The 20,899-nt window shown below is 43.7% G+C and overlaps 1 protein-coding gene across 1 annotated transcript; it reads left to right on the plus strand.

The window, feature by feature from the left end:
• The first annotated feature begins 10,277 nt into the window (after window positions 1-10,277).
• On the plus strand, window positions 10,278-12,404 carry CHST2 (carbohydrate sulfotransferase 2). The gene has a single exon (XM_033957658.1). It carries the CDS (start codon window positions 10,941-10,943, stop codon window positions 12,210-12,212), a length of 1,272 nt encoding a protein of 423 aa, XP_033813549.1. The 5' UTR covers window positions 10,278-10,940; the 3' UTR covers window positions 12,213-12,404.
• The last annotated feature ends 8,495 nt before the right edge of the window (window positions 12,405-20,899 follow it).

The following is a 20,899-nucleotide window of genomic DNA, read 5'->3' on the forward strand; positions in this document are numbered from 1 at the left end:
ACACACAGAACAGAGATACACCCTCGCCCAAAATGGAATAATCACAAACTAAAAATAGAAATATGTAGACAAAAGTTAAACTGATCCGCCAAGAAACCAGACCCTGGATACAATGCAACACCACAAAAAACAGTAACACATGTCCTCTAAAACAGTGCAAAATATAAAGACAGTAGATGTAAATTTGAAAAAACTGATACATAACAATCACCACTTTATAAATTAACAAATAAAAATAAAACAAATAATGAGATATAAAAAAATACAATTTTATTGGACTAATCCCCGTAAGCTCGGTCCCCATCCCTGCAAACCACCTGATTCCATCCACACAAGCCTTGAATTGTTTATATTAAAGTATAAAAAGAAACAATATTCTGTACAATTGTCAATTTATAAATCAGCGTCTTCTCCCCACTCTCTTCCCCATTTCCCTTCAGCATCCTCAGCCCACTCTCTCTCCACTTTCCTTCAGCGCACGCACATAAAAACAAGCAAGTAATTTTATATCATTTTCATTCTATTCATTCATAGAAATTAAAGTCTAGATAATGCCAGTCACATAACAAAACATGATTTTACAAAAATAATTCCCTGCAGTCAAGCCTGCAAGGATTATTAGATGTCTTTCAGCAGTTCCCCTCCCTCCTTCCCCCTTACCTTTGTGGCCAAGTCAAAATGATCTACCAACAATAAAATTTTAAAAACACAAAGCACGCTGCACGCAGAGAAAATGTTAATTATCATTTATATTCCGCGGGTTTTCAAAGAGGTCAAGGCAGATGACTTTATGCAATGTCACCTCAGTAACAACTATACAAAAATAGACAAATATTCCCCCTCCCTTTTTACTAAACTGCGATAGCGGTTTTTAGCGTAGGGAGCTGCGCTGAATGCCCCACGCTGCTCTCGACGCTCATAGGCTCCCTGCGCTAAAAAACTCTATTGCGGTTTAGTAAAAGGGGGCCATAGTGCAAAATATAGACAGCAGATATAAATTTTCAAAACGGACACATTTTGATCACTAAGTTGAAAATAAAATCATTTTTCCTACTTTTTTGTCTGGTGATTTCATGAGTCTCTGGTCCTTCTTCTGATCCTTCTTCTTTCTCTCTCCCCCTGGCCCCCCTCTTTCTTTCTGCCTTTCTTTCTCTCCCCCTTGACCCCCCTCTTTATTTCTGCCTTTCTTTCTCTCCCCTTGGTCCCCCTCTTTCTTTCTGCCTTTCTTTCTCTCTCCCCCTGGCCCTCCTCTTTCTTTCTGCCTTTCTTTCTCTCCCCCTTGACCCCCTCTTTATTTCTGCCTTTCTTTCTCTCCCCTTGGTCCCCCTCTTTATTTCTGCCTTTCTTTCTCTCCCCTTGGTCCCCCTCTTTCTTTCTGCCTTTCTTTCTCTCTCCCCCTGGCCCCCCCTCTTTATTTTTTCCTTTCTTTCTCTCTCCCCCTAGCCTGCACAAAGCCATCGTGCCGATTTCTCCACTTCCACGATTCTTTCCCTACCCTCACCCCCAAGCCAGCAGCCGATTTCTCCCTGCTCCTTCCCCGATGTCCTGATGTCCTGAACTTCATCGGGCAGCAGCAGCATTCACAATTCACTGATGTTGCCCGCTTCAGGCCTTCCTCTCTGTCGGGTCCTGTCTTCATGAAAACTGGAAGTAGGCAGGACCCGGCAGAGAACAAGGCCTGAAGCCGGCAACAGCAGCGAATTGTAAACGCTGCTGCTGCCCGAAGAAGGTAATGGAGCACCGAGGCAGTCCGCTTCTCCCCCCTCCCAGCCGAACCCCCGCTGACCCTCCTATCTCCCCCCCCCCCGTGAACCTTTCCGACCTTCCCAGCGAGAGCAGCAAACCTCCTTCGCGGCTTTCTCCTCCCTCTGCCGCGTTACTGATGACGTCATCAGTGATGCGGCAGAGGGAGGATAAAGCCGACGCTACTGGAGGGAGGTTTGCTGCTTTCGCTGGGAGGGTCAGAAAGGTTCACTTGGGGGGGGGAGAGAGATAGGATGGTCAGCGGGGTTTCGGCTGGGAGGGGGGAGAAGCGGTCTGCCTTGGTGCTCCAAGGCCTGGCGCCATTACCTTTTTCGATAATGGCGCCGATGCTGCTTTCGCTGGGAGGGTAGGAGCGCGATAGGGACCGGGCCAGCTGTGCACCCCCCCCTAAGGCGGCACCCGGGATGGACCTCCCCCTCGCCCCCCTTGGTACGCTACTGCCCTGGGGAAACAGCCTGCAACAAGATCGCGCGATGCCAGAGATTTTTGCCTGCTTCGGCTGTTTCCTCCGCCGCGGTCCCGCCCCTCCTCTGACATCAGAGGAGGGGCAGGACCGTGGCGGAGGAAACAGTCGAAGCAGGCAAAGATCTCTGGCATTGCGATCTTGCTGCAGGCTGTTTCCAGACGCGACACCCGGCGCAGGGGGGGGTAACTGGACCGGACCGGGAGCACCCCCTCAGGGCTTGGTACCCGGGGCGGACCGCCCCCCCCCGCCCCCCCCTTGGTACGCCACTGGGTGGTAAGGACTTGTGCGAGATTTTTTAATTCCATTCCAGGTGCACATTTCTTTGATCACATTGGATTCAAATGATTTTCCTTGATCCGAATGTATTCGTTGAGGACATCCGTATACACTTATCCAATATTTTATAAACAACTTGGCTGTGGTTTTTGCAGTTTGATTTTTAGCAGGAACCACTATTGTGAATCTCGTGAACATATCAGTTATAATCAAAGCATTTTCTATACCTTTGGTATCTTTGTCTAATACAGAATAGTCCAAAGCCACCACCTCCAAAGGTTGCATTATTTCAAAGGGTTGCATTGAAGCTATTTCTTTAGGATAATCCTTAGCGTTTATACAATTGAGACAATTTTTTATCCAATTTTCCACATCGGTATATAGATTGATCCAAAAATATTTCTTTCTAATCATTTTTGCTGTGATCTCAGGCCCAAAATATCCACTCCTGTTATGAAAAAGATGTAAAACCTTAGATTGCAATGACTTAGGAACCACTAATTGGAATATGTTTTTACCCTCACTAGGATCTTTCACCTGTCTATACAGCACTCTGTCTTTCATAATTAATTTCTTCTTTTGATGCCAAAGTTTCTGTCCCTCTCGGCTTGCTTGAGAGAAATCAAAATCTGTATTTTCTTCAATAGTGGCTATTACTTTGCCAAGGTCATCATCTTTCCTTTGTGCTTCTATTATTATTTCAGAAAAAATACTATTTTGTTTGCCTATCACAACATTGTCTTTTTTTTGGAAACTATGTATCTGAACTCTTTGAGATTTCAATTTAGTTTTAAATACCAAGAAGTCTTTCTGTTCATCAAATTTAAGCTCAGGTTCCTCTGTATTATTCAATCTGGACAATGCATCTGCATTTCTATTTGTTTTGCCAGATTTATAGATAACTTTAAAATCTAGTTCTGCCAACTGGGCTAGCCAACGTTGCTCCACAGCCTGAATTTGTGCTGTTTGTATGTATTATGATCTGTGCGAACAATAAATTCCTTATACGTTAAATATTCTTGGAATTTCTCCGTTGCAGCCCATTTTAATGCTAAAAGTTCTAGTTTGAACGCACTATAGTTTTTATCGTTATGTTCCGACTTTCTCAAACTATGACTGGCATAAGCAATAACTTTTTCAATACCACACTGTACTTGACTAAGGACAGCCCCTAATCCTTTGTTACTGGCATCAGTTGTTAAAATAAATGGAGTATCAAACATAGGAAAAGCTAAGACTGGAGCTGTTATTAAACTTCTCTTCAAAGTTTCAAAAGCTGCTTGACATTCTTCACTCCATATAAAAGGTAACTCTTTTTCGGTTTTCTTAGGCTTTCCTGTAAGTCGGTGTAAAGGTGCAGCTATGTGAGCAAACTTAGCAATGAATCGCTGATAAAAACTAGCAAATCCTAAAAAACTACGCAACTCTTTGCGATTTGTGGGAGGTTTCCAATGACTCACAATTCTCGTCTTCTCAGGATCTGCTAATATTCCTTTTTTAGAAACTATATAACCTAAAAAGCGTACTTCTTGAAAGACTAATTTACACTTAGTAGGTTTTAATTTCAGGCCACACTGGTGCAAACGGGTAAAGACTAGATCTAGACGTTCCAGATGTTGTTCAAAAGTAGATGAGTATATAAGTATATCATCCAGGTATAATAATAGAATTTCAAACACATACTCTCCAAGAACAGTCTCCACCAAACGTTGAAAACCAGCTGGCGCATTACTTAAGCCAAAAGGAATACGAGTCCATTCAAATAATCCGAATGGTGTAGTATCCGCCATCTTCTCCATATCCCTTGGATCCATTCCCACTTGGAAATATCCAGATGTAAGATCAAGTGACGAAAATAAAGTAGCTTGTCCCAATGCGTCCAAAGACTCCTCAATATGAGGAAGTGGATAGGCATCTTTGAAAGTTATTGAATTTAATTTCCGATAATCCACACAGAATCTAATTGTTCCATCTTTTTTTCTTTAAAACAACAGCGGGACCCCTGTTAGATTACAAAAATTAGATAGTTCTTTGTCTAATAGATGTTGGCATTGTCATCTGGAAGTAGGAACTTTAGATCATTTATTGTTTCATTGCCCATATATTATGAATTTTTGGAAATCAATTTGGGACCAAATTAATAATTTATTAGATAACCCAGTGGCATTATCCTATGATACTGTGATATTTGGAATGGAAATGAGAGCAAAGAGTCAGATTTCTGCAAATAACAATAAATTACTACTTATAATGACTGGTGTTGCCATTCAGCAAATTACATATAATTGGAAGGATTGGAGGAGATTAAATTACAACTTCTGGTGGAATTCTTTATGTCATATCTACAAAATGGAAAGGTTTATTGCATTACAACGGGGATATTTTAAAAAATTTCAGGATGTGTGGAAACCATTAACAAAATATTGTAAAGATTAATTGAAATTGTTTCCCTTATATTTATCAATTTAAGGTATAGGGAGGGGGGGAATTCTCTTAATACATGTTTTATATGATAATGGAATATATGGGTGGGAGGGATGGGAAAGGGGAAGGGATAAGAATTTATATGATGTACCAATGATTATTTGTAAGTGATGTACTTATTGTTAATGTGAATGAATATATTTAACACTTAATGTAATTTTGAAAATGAATAAAGAATTTATAAACTGTTCTAATAAGAGCAAAAAAACAAAACAAAAAAAAAAACCCAACAGCGGGCTATTGCTTCTTTTCAAAATACTTTGGTTGACCAACTCAAATACGTGTTCTCTAAATTCTTTAAAAATATGAGGAGACACATGTCTGTATGGCATCTTAAAAGGAATGGCCTCTCCAGTATTTATACCATGTGTAATAAGAGAAGTATATCCAATGTCAGTATTATCTCTAGAGAATACACTTCTATGCTTAAGAAGTAATTCTCGCAAACTGTTGGCTTGAGCTTCAGTTAAAGTTTCCCAACTAACATTTACTGGTGGAATATCTTTTCCTTTTAGATTTCTGTCATTTACTTTTGATTCAGTTTCACCAGATTTTCCTCAAAAATATGTTTCTTCTTTTCCTGGAATGATTTGCCAATCGTCTCTCAGTAAGATCTCCCCAGGTTTTACTACTTCTGCAATTTTCATTTGTGAAGGAATTGAAATGACCACTTCTCCTGTATTCATCACACGCACTGGAATTTTTCCATTTACTGGCTTTACTAAGGTATTTGCCACCAGTAGTTTATCAGGAAGATTGATATCAGGTGCTGCCGAAATCATCATATTACAAGATGCCATTTTACTCACTGCTTGACAGCTTCCCTCTAAAATTTTCTCTGACATTGGAGGAATTTGTTTATCCTCTCCTAAAATCTTCACATATCCCAATCTATCAGAGACATCATAACTTTCATATTTCTTTTTTTTCTTGAATTGCTGTTAGTACTCGATTTACACCACACTTTTTAGAGGTTCCAACTATTCCAGTGAGACCCAGGAAAAGACCTTTCAAGTGTTTCAGAACATTCATACCTATAATTACTTGGACTTTTTCTCCCTTAAACTCTAGTTTAGTTTCATCTTCCAGATTGTCACGAACAACAAACATACATCGATCTGGAATTGTTTGTCCAAAGCAATTTACTTCCACTATTACACTACCTAGTACTGGTAGATCAGTACCATTTACTGCCAAGATCTTTATTCCTCCTGCATCTTTTAATTGTTCAGGTTTATCAAAATTCTTGTAGTAGAAGCTAGCTAGCATAGTAGATACCTCTGAACCTGTATCGATTAAAGACCGAGCCTCTATTCCAGAAATGGAAATTGGAAGAATCAAACAATCTCCTAAGGCTCTCTCTTTCATGACCTCCCACTTTTCATTCATTTTTGGTTCTTCTACCATTTGATTTCTGATCTGTGATTGTATAGGCCTTTCTACTATTGTTGAACCATTCTGGTCTACTGGATGAGAAGTTGTTGTTGTTGGCACCCTTCCTGCTGAGAATCGATCTCCTTCCATGCAAAATCTTGTTTTTTCACTCAAACAGTTCCGGGCAATGTGTCCGGGTTCTTGACACTTGTAACAGATCACATCACCTCCACCACCACTTCTTCCATAAAATCCAGAAAATCTTCTCTGTTCGGTTCCTATGTTCTGTTCTTTCTCTGTTCTGTTCCTCTGAAAGGATCTGTTTTCACCATCTCTTTGTAACCCTTCAGTACGATTTTTTTTCCAATTGTCCAACTCTTCTCAAAAGATCCCTGACATCATCATTGCTATAAATTGGACTCTGTTCTGGAACACTTACATTTTTCTTTGATTCAGGTCGGCTTCTCCGCAAGATTCTTGGTGAATTTACTTCTGATTCAACACCTGTATGTTTTTCTTCTTCCGCCCACCGAATAGCAAGTTGCATAAGATCCTCAAATGTCAGCCTAGGATCATCTTCAAATTTGCTACCCTCTATTTTGCGGATAAAATCATCTCTCAGACCCAGAATAAACTGTTCCTTCAAAGTGTCCAAAGTATTTCCAATTTTATCAGGATCTCTGTTGGTTACAGCACACAGCTTTTCTTGCAACTGAAGGGCAAAATCACAGATTGTCTCACCAGTGTTTTGTTTTCGGGAATAAAATTCTCTCACCCTAACTCCCAATGGCACTTTATCTCCATACACTCTTTCTAATACATCAAAGAGCATATCCACGGATGCTCCTCTCCTTGGCAAAGCATACTTGATTGTTTCCTTTGCTTGTCCTTTAATATGGTCTTTTACTGAATCCAGTTGATCTTCGATAGGTGTCCTTAGGATTCTTAAAGCCGAACGGGTGTTTTCAATCCATTCCTCAACACAGATGTCATCTGGTCTTGATGGGAAACCATAAAAATCTGGAATTGTCTTATTTGTTGGAACCACAATAGTATTCACTATCGGCTATGGTAAAGGTTGAGGTACTTGTAGACGAACTAACCGTTCCACTAAAGTCTTTAGTGTTCCACTTGCTGCTCCAATTCAGCCACTCTTCCTTCTGCCATGGTTCTTCTGTACACCCTTAGTGTTCACTGGGTTCAATCAGAAGGCAAGAATCTTCACCCTATATGGTACTGCTTACAATTGATTCACTTAAACTTTCACAGTAATGTCAATGCAAAATCACATATCAAACTTTACATCAAAACAGGTTCTTTTCAGAACTTTGGAATTCTACAATAGTAAAAATTCCAAAATCCTGCCGCCTACGCCAATTATGTAACCCAGACAATTTCCAGTTACTCAAGAAATAGCCAAAGCTGCATAAAAAATTATTTCACTCAAATATTTCAAATAAAATAAATTTAATATGCGTTTAAAATTAAGAATATATTACAGTTACCACAACTGTAGCTCAGGAGAAGTTTTTTAATAATGTCCAATCACACACCGGTCCAGGACAGATGACTTCAGGCAAACAGGTGTTTATTTTTCTCTTCTTCTTTCTTTCTTGCGTAGGCTAGCGTTTGATTGCAGTTCTAGTTGATCCCTACTACTCTATTTATTAACAAATCAATAAAGGAAAACCCTAACTACTTCCCAAGATTCCACTTTAAACTAACTATATAAAAGAATAGATAATTGAGATAGCCCTAAACTATACTATACCCACCCATAATCAACTAATATTTCAATAAACCTCTTATAACCCCAAACCACAAGTGCATGTCACCTTGGTTAAAACTTGAAAAAAACCCAAACATTGAATAAATGTTTCAGAAATACTATTGTTACTACACAAATTACCCCAAACAGGATACAGTATTCTAACCAAAACTAAATTATTCCTGTTCTTCAATAAATTCAAAATTTACCTTAAAAAAAACACAGACAACTTCCAACACACAGCAGTCTACAGAGAAAACCCATCCAAACTCAACTGCTCTCCTTGGCAGTTTAGAATACTAACCACTTCTGACTTCCTGGAGAAAGAGCTGTGCTGTCCAGAATTCCAAAAGTGACATGTACAGCTCTGAATTTTTAAAGGTACAGAAATATTTTTTATAACCTTGGTTACACCAATTCCATCCAGTATCCTTTCCCTGCACACCAATTCCATCAGCATTTGCCCCCTTTCTTTTCCTCCAACCCAATTTCATCCCTTATCCTTCCCCCTTACGTCTCTCTCCCCTTTCCCTGCAAACCAATTCCATCAGCATCTGCCCCCTTTCTTTCCCTCCAACCCAATTTCCTCAAGTATCCTTTTCCTGCACACCAATTCCATCAGCATCTGCCCCCTTTCTTTTCCTCCAACCCAATTCTATCCAGCATCCTTCCCCCTTATGTCTTCTCCCCTTTCCCTGCACACCAATTCATCAGCATCTGCCCCCTTTCTTTCCCTCCAATCCAATTCCATCCAGTATCCTTTCCCTGCACACCAATTCCATCAGCATCTGCCCTTTTTCCTCCAACCCAATTCCATCCAGTATCCTTTCCCCTTATGTCTCTCTCCCCTTTCCCTGCACACCAATACCATCAGCATCTGTCCCCTTTCTTTCCCTCCAACCCAATTTCCTCAAGTATCCTTCCCCCTTATGTCTTTCTCCCCTTTCCCTGCACACCCATTCCATCAGCATCTCCCCCTTTCTCTCCCTCCACTACCCTTCCATACCACCCTGACCCCCTTTCTCTCCCTCCACAACCCTTCTATGCTCCTCTCTCCCTCCAAACCAGCAAGGTCTTACGCTGATTGCTTCTGCCGCCTCTGCTCAGGAAGAGGGTAAGTGACATCGGAGGGGGTGGGCCATCAGATGCAGGGAGATGCGGCTAGGTCCCGCTATGACTGCGGTTGCCGGTCCACCCCCTCCGACTTGACTTACCTCTTCTGGAGTAGAGGCAGAAGACTCGGGACCTTCCTGTACTTCAGTGAGGCTGCCGACTCTGCTTTGGAATAAGTACGGCAGCCGCGCTGAGGTGCAGTTTAGAGCAGCGCGGGAGGTTCCGGACCCGGCCTGCCGGCTGTGCACCTCCCTAGGGCTGGCACTCGGGGCGGTCCGCACCCCCCCTCCCCGCCTCTAGTACACCACTGCTGCTATTTATTTCTATAGTGCTGAAAGGCATACGCAGCGCTGTACATTTTACATTCAATAGATGGTCTCTGTTCGGAAAAGCTTGCAATCTAATTTGGACAGACAGGATATCTCAGGGTTGGGGAGTTTCTGCTGCTTAAAAGGTATGCAGAAGGGAGAGGTTTGGGAGCTTGTAGCTTGCAGGGTGTGAGGATTCCCAATAATAACTTTAATAATAACTTTATTCTTGTATACTGCCATACCTAGGGAGTTCTAGGCGGTTCACATCAATTAAACAAAGTTTAATAAGACATTACAATAAACTAGAATTACAAGTAATGTAGAAGTGTGCGGCTACTGGGTGAGCATATACTGTCCGAGAATGGACAGTATATGCCATTCCCGGCTTTTGCACTGATTTCCTTTAACTCAAGGGCTTGGGCGCCAGAACGGAAGGGACAGGTTGGGGGGAAGGGGGTGGTCTTCGCATCCTAGTACCAACCCTAAGGCAGGACGAGGTGGGGAGGAGCGCCGCATTACGTCACTCCTCCCGTCCGCGCCCCAGCTCCACGAGCGGAACCCCAGCCACGCCCCACAACAAAGGGGGCGCGCGACTGGCGGCGCGCGCTTCCAATGGGAGAGAGCCGTTGCACCAATCACGGGCTAGCGTGGCAAGGTGGGTGGGGAGCCTCTCTCCCTTGCAGCTTCCCCCCGCCCCCACCCTTTTCGGGTTTTTTTTTTGTGTGCAGTCGGAGAGACCTCGGGCGACAAATTTTGATTTTAGTCACTCCAAGTTCGGCGATCACGGGGTTCCGTTGCAGACCCGGAGCCTGGCCTTGCCGCAAGCGCTCCCGAGGGGCGCGATAAAAAAAAGCCCAAAAAAACAACCCCGAAAGTGTCGGGAGCGCCTGCGGTGTTTTGCCAGTTGCAGAGAGAAAGGACAGGAGGGCAGCGCCGGGGAGGATCGCTCCTGCGGTCAGAGGTGGGGCTGGTGCTTTGGGGGGGGAAGGCTTCCCCCCCCCCCCTCACAACGGATTCTTATTTGTTGGCTTCGGAAGCACATCTTGCCTTCCTACCCCGCGCCAAAGCGACGTTAAGGGACGGCGCGCCGCAGGATGATCTCGGCTCGGCGCAAAGGGAGCAGCGGACGTAGCCGGAGAGCGGCGCGCAGATGCCGGGCTGACTCGGGTTCGCGATGAAGCGAGCGCCGCCGATGTATCACGGAGAAGATGGAGCGAAGGAAGCGCGCTTGACGACGAAGCGGCGGCAGCAGCAGCAGCAGCAGCAGCAGCAGGGTTTCGGCGACCGCGGCGCCTGCAGCCTGTCCCGTCGTTCCCGCTTGCTCCCGCCGGCCGCGCGCGGGATGGACTGAGAAGCGCAGCCGCCTCGGAGCCCCCGTGGCAGGATGAAAGTGTTCCGCCGGAAGGCGATCCTGCTGTGCCTGGGCTACGTCCTGCTGCTCGTCCTCACCATGCTCAACCTGATGGACTACAAGTGGCACAAGGAGCCGCAGCAGTGCAACGAGCAGGGGCGGCACACTCCCTTGCAGCCGCAGCCCGACCTCCGCCACCTGTATCGGCCGTCGCCCCCCCGGAAGCGGCAGCTGATCTACGTCTTCACCACCTGGCGCTCGGGCTCCTCTTTCTTCGGGGAGCTCTTCAACCAGAACCCGGAGGTGTTTTTCCTCTACGAGCCCGTCTGGCACGTGTGGCAGAAGCTGTACCCGGGGGACGCCATCTCCCTGCAGGGGGCGGCCCGCGACCTGCTCGGCGCCCTGTACCGCTGCGACCTGTCCGCCCTGCAGCTCTACAACACGGCGGGCGCCAAGAACCTGAGCACCCTGAGCATCTTCGGCGCGGCCACCAACAAGGTGGTCTGCTCGTCGCCCCTCTGCCCCGCCTACCGCAAGGACGTGGTGGGCTTGGTGGACGACAAGGTGTGCAAGAAGTGCCCGCCGCAGAGCCTGAGCCTGCTGGAAGCCGAGTGCCACAAGTACGACACGGTGGTCATCAAGGGGGTGCGGATCTTCGACATCCACGTGCTCGCGCCGCTGATGGAAGACCCGTCCCTGGACCTGAAGGTGATCCACTTGGTACGGGACCCCCGCGCCGTGGCCAGCTCGCGCATCAAGTCCTGGCACGGGCTGATCCGCGAGAGCGTGCAGGTGATGCGCAGCCGGGACCCCCGCATCCGCCGCATGGCGCTGGTGGACGGTGGCCATCACCTGAACAAGAAGGACGGCTCCAACTTCTACGCCCTGGGCGCCCTGGAAGTGATCTGCGGCAGCCTGGCCAAGACCCTGGGCACGGCGCTCCGGCCCCCCGCCTGGCTCAAGGGCAGCTACATGGCGGTGAGATACGAGGACCTGGTGGTGGAGCCCGCCAAGACCCTGCGACGGGTCTACGCCTTCGCCGGCCTCGACGTCAGCCCGGACTTGGAGAAGTTCTCCCTGAACATGACCGGCGGCTCGGGCTACTCCTCCAAGCCCTTCGTGGTGTCGTCGCGCAACGCCACGCAGGCGGTCAACGCCTGGAGGACCGCGCTCTCGTTCGCGCAGATCAAGCAGGTGGAGCAGTACTGCCAGCAGCCCATGGACATCCTGGGCTATGAGAGGGTCTCCAGCGCCGAGGAGGCGAGAGACCTCAGCAAAGCCCTGCTCCGGAAGCCCAGGCTCTGAGCTAGCACTTTGCGATGGGGAAGGGGGTAAAACGCGGACCTGGCGGATCTTCACTGCACGTCCTTTATGGCTCAGCATAGGGAGGGAAAAGGATCCGTCAGAGCAGTGTTCTCAAACTCAAACCCTTTGGAGGGCCTCAGTAAAAATAGTTAATGTCTTATTAAAGAAATGACAATTTTGCATGGGGTAAAACTCTTTGTAATAATATTGTAATTTATAGCTAAAGAGACTCATGATCAAGAAACTGTTTTAATTTACTTTTGTGGTTATGATAAACATACCGAGGGCCTCAAAATAGTACCTGGCGGGCCGCATGTGGTTCCCCGGGCTGCAAGTTTGAGACCACTGCGTCAGAGCCATAACCTATGCTGAGACTTAAAAGTGGCACGGAGCTCAGATTTTTTTTTAAGGACGTGCAGTTAAGATCCGTGAGGTCTGCGTTTGACCCCTTCCCCCCCCCCATTTGTGATCAGTTACTAGTTGCTAACACTGGAGCATTGACCTTGCTGCCATAAAACTGTTAAAATCAACTGCTACAGAGGGGAAGAAGGAAAAGGCTCTTATGAAAACAGAATCTGTTTATATCTGACTCCAAAGATTGCTTGAAAAAAGATAGTAAATTCGCTTTTTTTTGTGGACTGACCGAGTTTATTAAAATCTTGCTGTTAAAAGAAATGATTAGCGATTGAGTTCTACATCAGGTACTCTAGCCAAAATCTTGTTTACAAGCCCTGCTAACGGGGGTTCTGGTGTATAGCTTGCACAGTGATTGTGGTCCCTGAAGACCAATAAATACAATTAATAAATAAATTATATTGATTTTTTTTAACGATGTCCACGTCTTGTGGGATGGCACACATTAACTGGTATCCACTGTTTAAACTGTATAATTGATAGGATGCTAATATAATCACCCACAGTAAAGATCTGCTGTTTAATTTATTTCTTGATGGGAATTTGGTCTTTTTCCTGTACAGGTCTTTGTTCAATAACAATGTGCCCAATTAGTATAACTTACGAGGAAGCCTACTGAGCTCTGACACAGCACAATCCATTTTGCTTTTCATTCTACAAATAGTGGTTTTAAGCAGCACAGACCCAGTGAGTGGGACCTGTAGATCTGATAAGCTATAGGAAGGCTTTTTTTTTTGCTTCAAATTACTGCAGTGTTGGGAATAAAGCTTTAAAGTATGCAGAAACCCTATGACTTTATTTAGTAAAAAGAAGTTTGGAATTTTAAACTAGAAGTGTACCATGTATGGATTGCTGCAGACATTGATTCCTGTAATGCAGGATACAATGGCAGCTTCACCATCAGGAAGACCAGCTGGTCGTTCAGGAATGTGCAAAAACAAGAAAAGTTTTGGGGGGGTTTTCACAAACGTTATTGGTAGTTTTTCCCTCCCAGTTAGACTCACATATTTGTTTTCATAGGGAATTTTTTTTAGTGTGCGTTAAAATTGATGTAACATATTAGTGTGTGTCAATGCACACTGAATTTTGTAATGGATCGAATGCACACCTGTGGTGACAGCATGGCAGAGGGAGCAGTAGCAAAGAACAGCTGCAGTCAAAGTAAAACAATAGGGGTCTTTTACCAATGATTAACACATGTTTTCTGTCACAGGACTCATTCTATTCCTATGGGCTGCAAATAATATGCACTAATGATCTTTAGTAAAAGAACTCCAATAGGTCTTTTATAGCTGTAGAAGGTTTGTTTTTTAAAATTCTTTATTCATTTTCAAAATTACATTAAGTGTTAAATATATTCATTCACATTAACAATAAATACATCACTTACAAACAATCATTGATAGATTTCATAAATTCTTATCCCTTCCCCTTTTCCATCCCTCCCACCCATATATTCCATTATCATATAAAACATATAATAATAAAATTCCCCCCTCCCTACACCTTAAGTTGATAAATATAAGGGAAACAATGTCAAATTAATCTTTACCATACTTTGTTAATGGTTTCCACACATCCTGAAACTTCTCCCCCGTTGTAATGCAATAAACCTTTCCATTTTATAGATATGGCATAAAGAATTCCACCAGAAGTTGTAATTTAGCTGCAGAAGTTTAAAGCCGTCAACCCTGCAGGGAGGAGGGACAATTTTCAAACAGAAGTGTGATGACCAAAGTGTGCATTTTTACAGGACTGTTCGGAGAGAATTCGTGGAAAGTTAATTGAGGAAGACTGAAAGTTTGCCGGGGTTACCCTCTACCCTTGCACCGACTTTGGCAGATTGCTGCTAGCCTGAATATGCACCATAAATATATATTAACACCCCCTCCCCTTTCCGGTTCTATATTGGCACCCAAAATGAGTTGCTGATTGGAGATGGGTGCCCAACTAAATTGGCTAACAAGTTAATTAGTGCAAAAAATTAAGTGCTACTAATTGACACCACTTTGAGTTTGTGTGCACATCTTGCTACCAAGTGAGCATGGTCATGCAGTGTTATCGAATGTTGGGGAAGTGTGTCCAAAGGTGGCTGCCACAGTTGGCGTCCTATAATGGGTACACATCTTTGAATGCCCATTATAGAACAGAATTGAGTGCCAATAATTTTTGATGCTGATTTTTGAGCGCCGTGCACTGAAACTAGCCCAAATTGTGTATCTTTAGAAAATTATCGTAACAAGGTAGCATTTGAGAGAGTTATGAATTTTGTTTTCTCTTTAATGTCATGCAGTACAGTCTTGGTTATCTGACCTTTGCTAATCTGACAGACAATCTCTCCGGTTACTTCATCACCTCGCCGTTTAGAAGTGCCCAGGTTGTCTTCCTGTTTTCTGGCTTCACAGGCTGCAAGGAAGCCATGTTTTATTTCAAGTTGAGACCATACTTTTTCCAGTATGTGCAGCAATTTTTGGACCCGAGTTCCTTCTTTTGTAAGGAAACATTTTATGATCTGAGACCGTGCTTCTCTGCAAGAGAACCACACTTTGCAACTGATACTCTTTTATGTACCCGTGCTGTAGAAGACAATTCAATTGAGGCTGGATGTACAGTAGATAAATAGGCTTCCCTTGCTCGGTTTTGTACTTCTATTCACATTGTTGCTTTTAGTGTTAATAAACAATATTTAAATATAGATAACCTGTGCCTGTTCTATATATATAAAGTACGAGTATGTTTTCTGTTCATTTTTAAGGGATTAGCATTAGTGCTGCCCAATTCACAATTCAAATCGATTCACCGATTCAAATCAGGTGAATCGATTCAATTAAAAAAAAAAATCGGCCTCCCGATTCGATGATAGACCCTTCCCCTGTGCCTTCCTAAAACAGGAGTGGCAGCGTTGCCTCTTGCTGGCCGTCCGCTGCCGCTCCTGCTTGAGGGGGGAGGGTCAGTCAGAGAGGCCTGCATCTTCCCCCAGCTTCCCCGCTCTTACCTTAAGGCTAATATGGCAGCCTGCAGGATCGCTGGTGCTATAGCGATCTCTCAGCGGCATGTTCTCTCTGCGACGGTCCTGCCCCTGCTCTGACGTCAGGGGCAGGATCGTGGCAGAGAGAACGTGCCGCTGAGGATGACGGGCAGCTGCAGGGATCGCTATAGCACCAGCGATCCTGCAGGCTGCCGTATTAGCCTTAAGGTAAGATCAGGGAAGCTGGGGGGAAGATGCAGGTTTGCGGGGGAGCAGGCCTTCGCAGCGGGGAGGAGGAGGAACAGTGCCTTCACGGTGGGGGGGGGGGGGGCAGGCCTTTGCGAGGGGAGGAGGAGGAAGAGTGCCTTCGCGGAAGGAGGCAGGCCTCTGCAGAGGGAGGAGGAGGAAGGAGCAAGAGAGAGGAGGGGAGATGCCAGACCTGGGATGAAGGGAAGAGAGAGACCAAAAAGAGGGGGAGGAAAGCAGAGAGAGGAGAGGTGCTGGACTAATGGAGAGAGGGAGAGAGAAATGCAAGAGCACAAGGGAAAAGGTACAAGAGGGACAGATACTGCTCCAAAGTAGGGGGGCAGGATGGCAGGAGAGATAGTAGGAGAAAGCCTGTACCTGGGGAAGGGGACACAGGAGGTAAGGAAGAGAGAAAGAAGAAGCTGGATATGGGGAGAGATAAGATGTTGGGCATGGAGGGAGCATAGGAACAGGGACAAGGGGGACAGTATTGGAGAGGAGGATAGGGACAGGGACACAGAAGAGAGATGCTGGATGAAAGGGTAGTTGAGAAAAGGAGAGATGGTGGAGTCCATTGCTGCAGCTGTGGGGGGATGGAGATGAACAAAAGGAAAGATGCCAAACCTCCTGGGGAGGAAAGTGAAACAAGGGGAGGACAGAGATGGAAGATGGATGGTTGGCATGGAGAAAGAAGGAGATCCTGATCAGAAGACAACCAGACCAACATGGGACCAACATGATTTGAAAAATGACCAGACAACAAAAGGTAGGAAAAATAATTTTATTTTCTGTTTTGGATTACAATATGTCAGATTTTAAATGTGTATCCTTCCAGAGCTGGTGTTAGACTGTGAATGTGAGCTAGGATTTAACAGAGAGAGGAAAAGTATTTTTTGTTTGTTTATTTTGTTTACATCACAGGACCAGTGTGGGTAGGAGAAGGCAAAAGGGGTGAAGAGGCTATAAAATAAACCCATCAGGATGTTTTGAAAAAAAACAACACCCAATTGGGCAGGAAAATCGAATCAAATCAATTCAATAGGCTGAATCGAATCGAATCAAAAATTTTTTTTCCTGAATCGGGCAGCACTAGTTAGCATTATTTGCTGTGTTATCCTACTTCTCACTTATCTGACAACAGGTCAGTCTCTTTTATGTTGAATAATTGAGACTTTATTGCACATCAGTGGTTCCTAACTCTGTCCTTGAGGACCCCCAAGTCAGTCGGGTTTTCAGGATAGCCCTAATGAATATGCATGGAGCAGATTTGCATGCCTGGCACCTCCATTATATGCAGATCTCTCTCATGCATATTCATTAGGGCTAGCCTGAAAACCTGACTGGCCTGAGGGTCTTCCAGGACAGGGTTGGGAATCCCTGCTGTACATTATGTTTTCAAAATAATCTAGGTTCCTTAAAGAAAACATTGGTTACAAAGCTATATTTAAACTTTATTCCTATGTGATTTGATTAGGGTAATTGAGGACATCTACGTGAAAGTTTTCTGTTAAGCTGGAAGATCATGTCAAGTTGTTTTTAACAGTGGATTATTTGCTTTTAGTGATTAGATCAGTGGTTCCCAACCCTGTCCTGGAGGAACACCAGGCCCATCGGGTTTTCAGGCTAGCCCTAATGAATATGCATGAAGCAAATTTGCATGCCTATCACTTCCATCATATGCAAATCTCTCTCATGCATATTCATTAGGGCTAGCCTGAAAACCCGATGGGCCTGGTGTTCCTCCAGGACAGGGTTGGGAACCACTGGATTAGATAAGACTAGCCACACTGGATCCATTTAGTCCAGTATCCTACAGCTAACTGGCAGAATCCCAAAGAGCAGCAAGATTCCAAGCTACTGATCTAGAGACAAGCAGTAGCTTCCCCCATGTCTGTCTCAATAGCAGATTATAGACTTTTCCTCCAGGAACCTGTCCAAGCCTTTTTAAAACTTGGATATACTAACAGCTTTTACCACGTCCAGCCACAAATTCCAGAGCTAAACTATTCATCATGTGAAAAAATATTTTCTCCTATTTGTTTTAAGAGTAGTACCATGTAACTTAAGCGAGTGTCCCCTCTTCTTTGTACTTTTTGCCTGTTCTTTATTCAGGATTTTGTAGAGCTCTATCATGGACCCCTTCGTTGATTTTTCTCCAAGCTGAAGAGTCCTAACCTCTTAACGCTCTCCTCATATTAGAAGAATTCATTCTCTTAATCATTTTCATTGCCTTTGTTTGAACTTTTCCTAATTCCTCTACAAACAGCAAAGATCTGGGATTGTTCCAGCAGATAACCACCATCATCTTTATAGGAAGTTTTAAATTAACATTTAAAATGAGTTATGGTCAGTTCTTTTTCTTCTTGTAGGTATCTATATGCACACATGTACACACAGAAAAAAGAGAGATTTTGGGCTCCTTTACTAAGGTGCGCTAGCGTTTTTAGCGCACCCACAAAATTACCACACGCTAAACCGCGCGGTATGCTTCTAGAATAACGCCAGCTCAATGCTGGCGTTAAGGTCTAGCGTGTGGGGCATTTTAGCATGCGCTATTCCGCGCATTAAGGCCCTACCGCACCTTAGTAAAAGGAGCCCTTTATCTTTAAAAGAATGATGAGAAAGCGTATACATACACACATAAGAAATCTGATTCTTTAAGGTTCTTTTCCTATGAACATAGAATGGGAAATAAATCTTAGTGAACACTCCCAGGAGAGAGAATCTATATGTATTAGATTTGCTTTACTGAAGTAGGCTGTGAAAACTGTAAGGCTGCTTTTAGCTATTCTGCATGCTATTTTAATTTGTAATTTTTCAATTTGTATTTTGCATTTCTTATCCTTTTGTTACTTTTTATTCTTTCATTTTTTAGAGCTACATTTTGATTCAAATTTGTAATTACGATTAAAGGTGTGTTCCCATTGCAGCTCCTTGTGACTGTGAGCAATGGAGAGTTAAGGGATTTGCCCAGAGTTACAAGGAGCTGCAGTGGGGTGGGGTGGAAATAGCACAATTCTAATTATGCAATTAATTGCAATTAAGTTTTTAATTGAAATGCAGCCCTAATATGATTGATAACTGTGTTCTGAAATGATTGTATCTGTCCTATCTCTTACTTGAATTTCTTTTCTTTGCTTTTATATTTTAACTTTGTATATTGTTTTGATTTGGTCCTGGCCAAGATGGGTGATTTCATCAAGTTTTAAATAAACGTAAAGATATATTGCAGCTTACAACATTATTTGGGGGGGGAGGGATGTTCACATAGGTTTCCATATTTTATTTCCATAATTGAGACCAAGGTGCGCTTGGGCCTTAACGTGTGGAATAGCACGCGTTAAATTGCCGCACACATTAGCTGCTACCGCCTCCTTTTGAGCAGGCAGTAGATTTCTGGCTAGCGCGTGCTATAGCATGTGCTAATCTAGTGCATGCGCTTAAACCACTAGCTTCATAAAAGGAGCCCATAGTCTAACTAGTTGCTTCTTTGCTGATCAGACTGGTGAATAGGTCATTTGATGCTGGTTTCTCTCCTTAAAAATTTTTAAGGTGTGCTTCTACTTGCATCACTCTTCTAAGGGCTCCTTTTACAAAGGTGCGAAATAGCGCGTGCTAAAATGTGCATGCTAGCCGCTACCGCCTCCTCTTGAGCAGGCGGTAGTTTTCCGGCTGCGCTAATCCTGCGCGTGCGCTAAAAACGCTAGCACATCTTTGTAAAAGGAGCCCTAAATGTACATTGAGGGTTGTTTTATTGTTATTAATATAAGCTTGTGAAGTGAGTCTTAAGAATCTGACAAAGTCTCTAGCGCCTTCCCAAAACAGAAGGTATTGTGATAGAGACACTTAAGCTGCCGTTTCATGGAAAGCATGTAGTTTCACTTTCTATACTGCCAATTCCTAGCAAGGGAAGAGTGGAGAGCCCCTTCTGCTTGAAGTATAGTTCTAAAATCAGCTATGGGATTCAATAGATGGTGCTTTAAAAAAAAAAAATAATAATAATTATTCATTTTAAAGCTAAAAATAAGTGCAACATATTATACAGACATTTTAAACTTTAACAGCACTTAAATTCTATCAACTTATATTTCATGACAAATACATATATCATCCCCCCCACTTCTACATATCCAACAATTGCACTCAAATTAAAAGTATTTCCCCACCCTGGACGTGTATGCTCATAGGGCAAAATCCGTAATCACCCTTACAGAATCTTGTCAATGGCTCCCAAACCTCCTTAAATGTCCTATAATGTCCCTGCTGGATGGCAATCATACGTTCCATTTTAAAAAATGTGGCATAAAGATTCCCACCAGAAGTTATAATTTAACCGATCCCAGTTTTTCCAGTTCTTCAAAATAAGTTGTATGGCAACTTCCATCATAACAAAGAGAAGTTTATTATTATGGGAAGATATTGGGCTTTTGGCCCTCATTAACGTGCCAAATAGCACGGTATCGTACGTCAATGCCACTGGATTTTCCAATATTTTATTCACTTGATCCCAAATGGATCTCCAAAATTTAAGTATCAAGGGACAATAGTACAGTAGATGATCCAATGTCCCTACATCGAGATGACAGTGCCAGCATCTGTTAGACTTAGAACTATCCGATTTCTGTAAACGAACAGGGGTCCAAAAACTTTTATGCAACAAAAAGAACCAAATTTGTCTCATAGATGCAGACGCTGTACAATAGATGGTGCTTTGTATTTGCAGTTGGGAAGCCACCAATTGGTGAGAATGTGAATTGTGCCTGCAGGTTGTAATGCAAGCAGGTCCTTTTCTGCTTTCTCCCACATTCACTTTCATACCTGTTAAGGCAATCCAGATCTATGGCATCACCTTCTCAGGGGATTTTTAAAAAAATTAAGTAAAATTGCAGAATCTAGGAGATACTACTAATAAATTGTAAATTGGTGGAAGTGGGCAAATAAATAACAAAAAGGAATAGAAATGCTCCACTTATTAGGCAGAGAATATTATTCCAATGGAAGAAAAAGCCTCAGGTTTGTTCTGGCAGAGCATAAATGCTCAAACCGCCTCCACCCACAT

This window comes from Geotrypetes seraphini, chromosome 9 (assembly GCF_902459505.1).
Source record: "Geotrypetes seraphini chromosome 9, aGeoSer1.1, whole genome shotgun sequence".
Classification (NCBI taxonomy): domain Eukaryota; kingdom Metazoa; phylum Chordata; class Amphibia; order Gymnophiona; family Dermophiidae; genus Geotrypetes; species Geotrypetes seraphini.

Bases quoted from the DNA above. Each gene is read 5' to 3' on its own strand.
- CHST2 (XM_033957658.1), top strand. From the start codon at position 10,941: ATGAAAGTGTTCCGCCGGAAGGCGATCCTGCTGTGCCTGGGCTACGTC.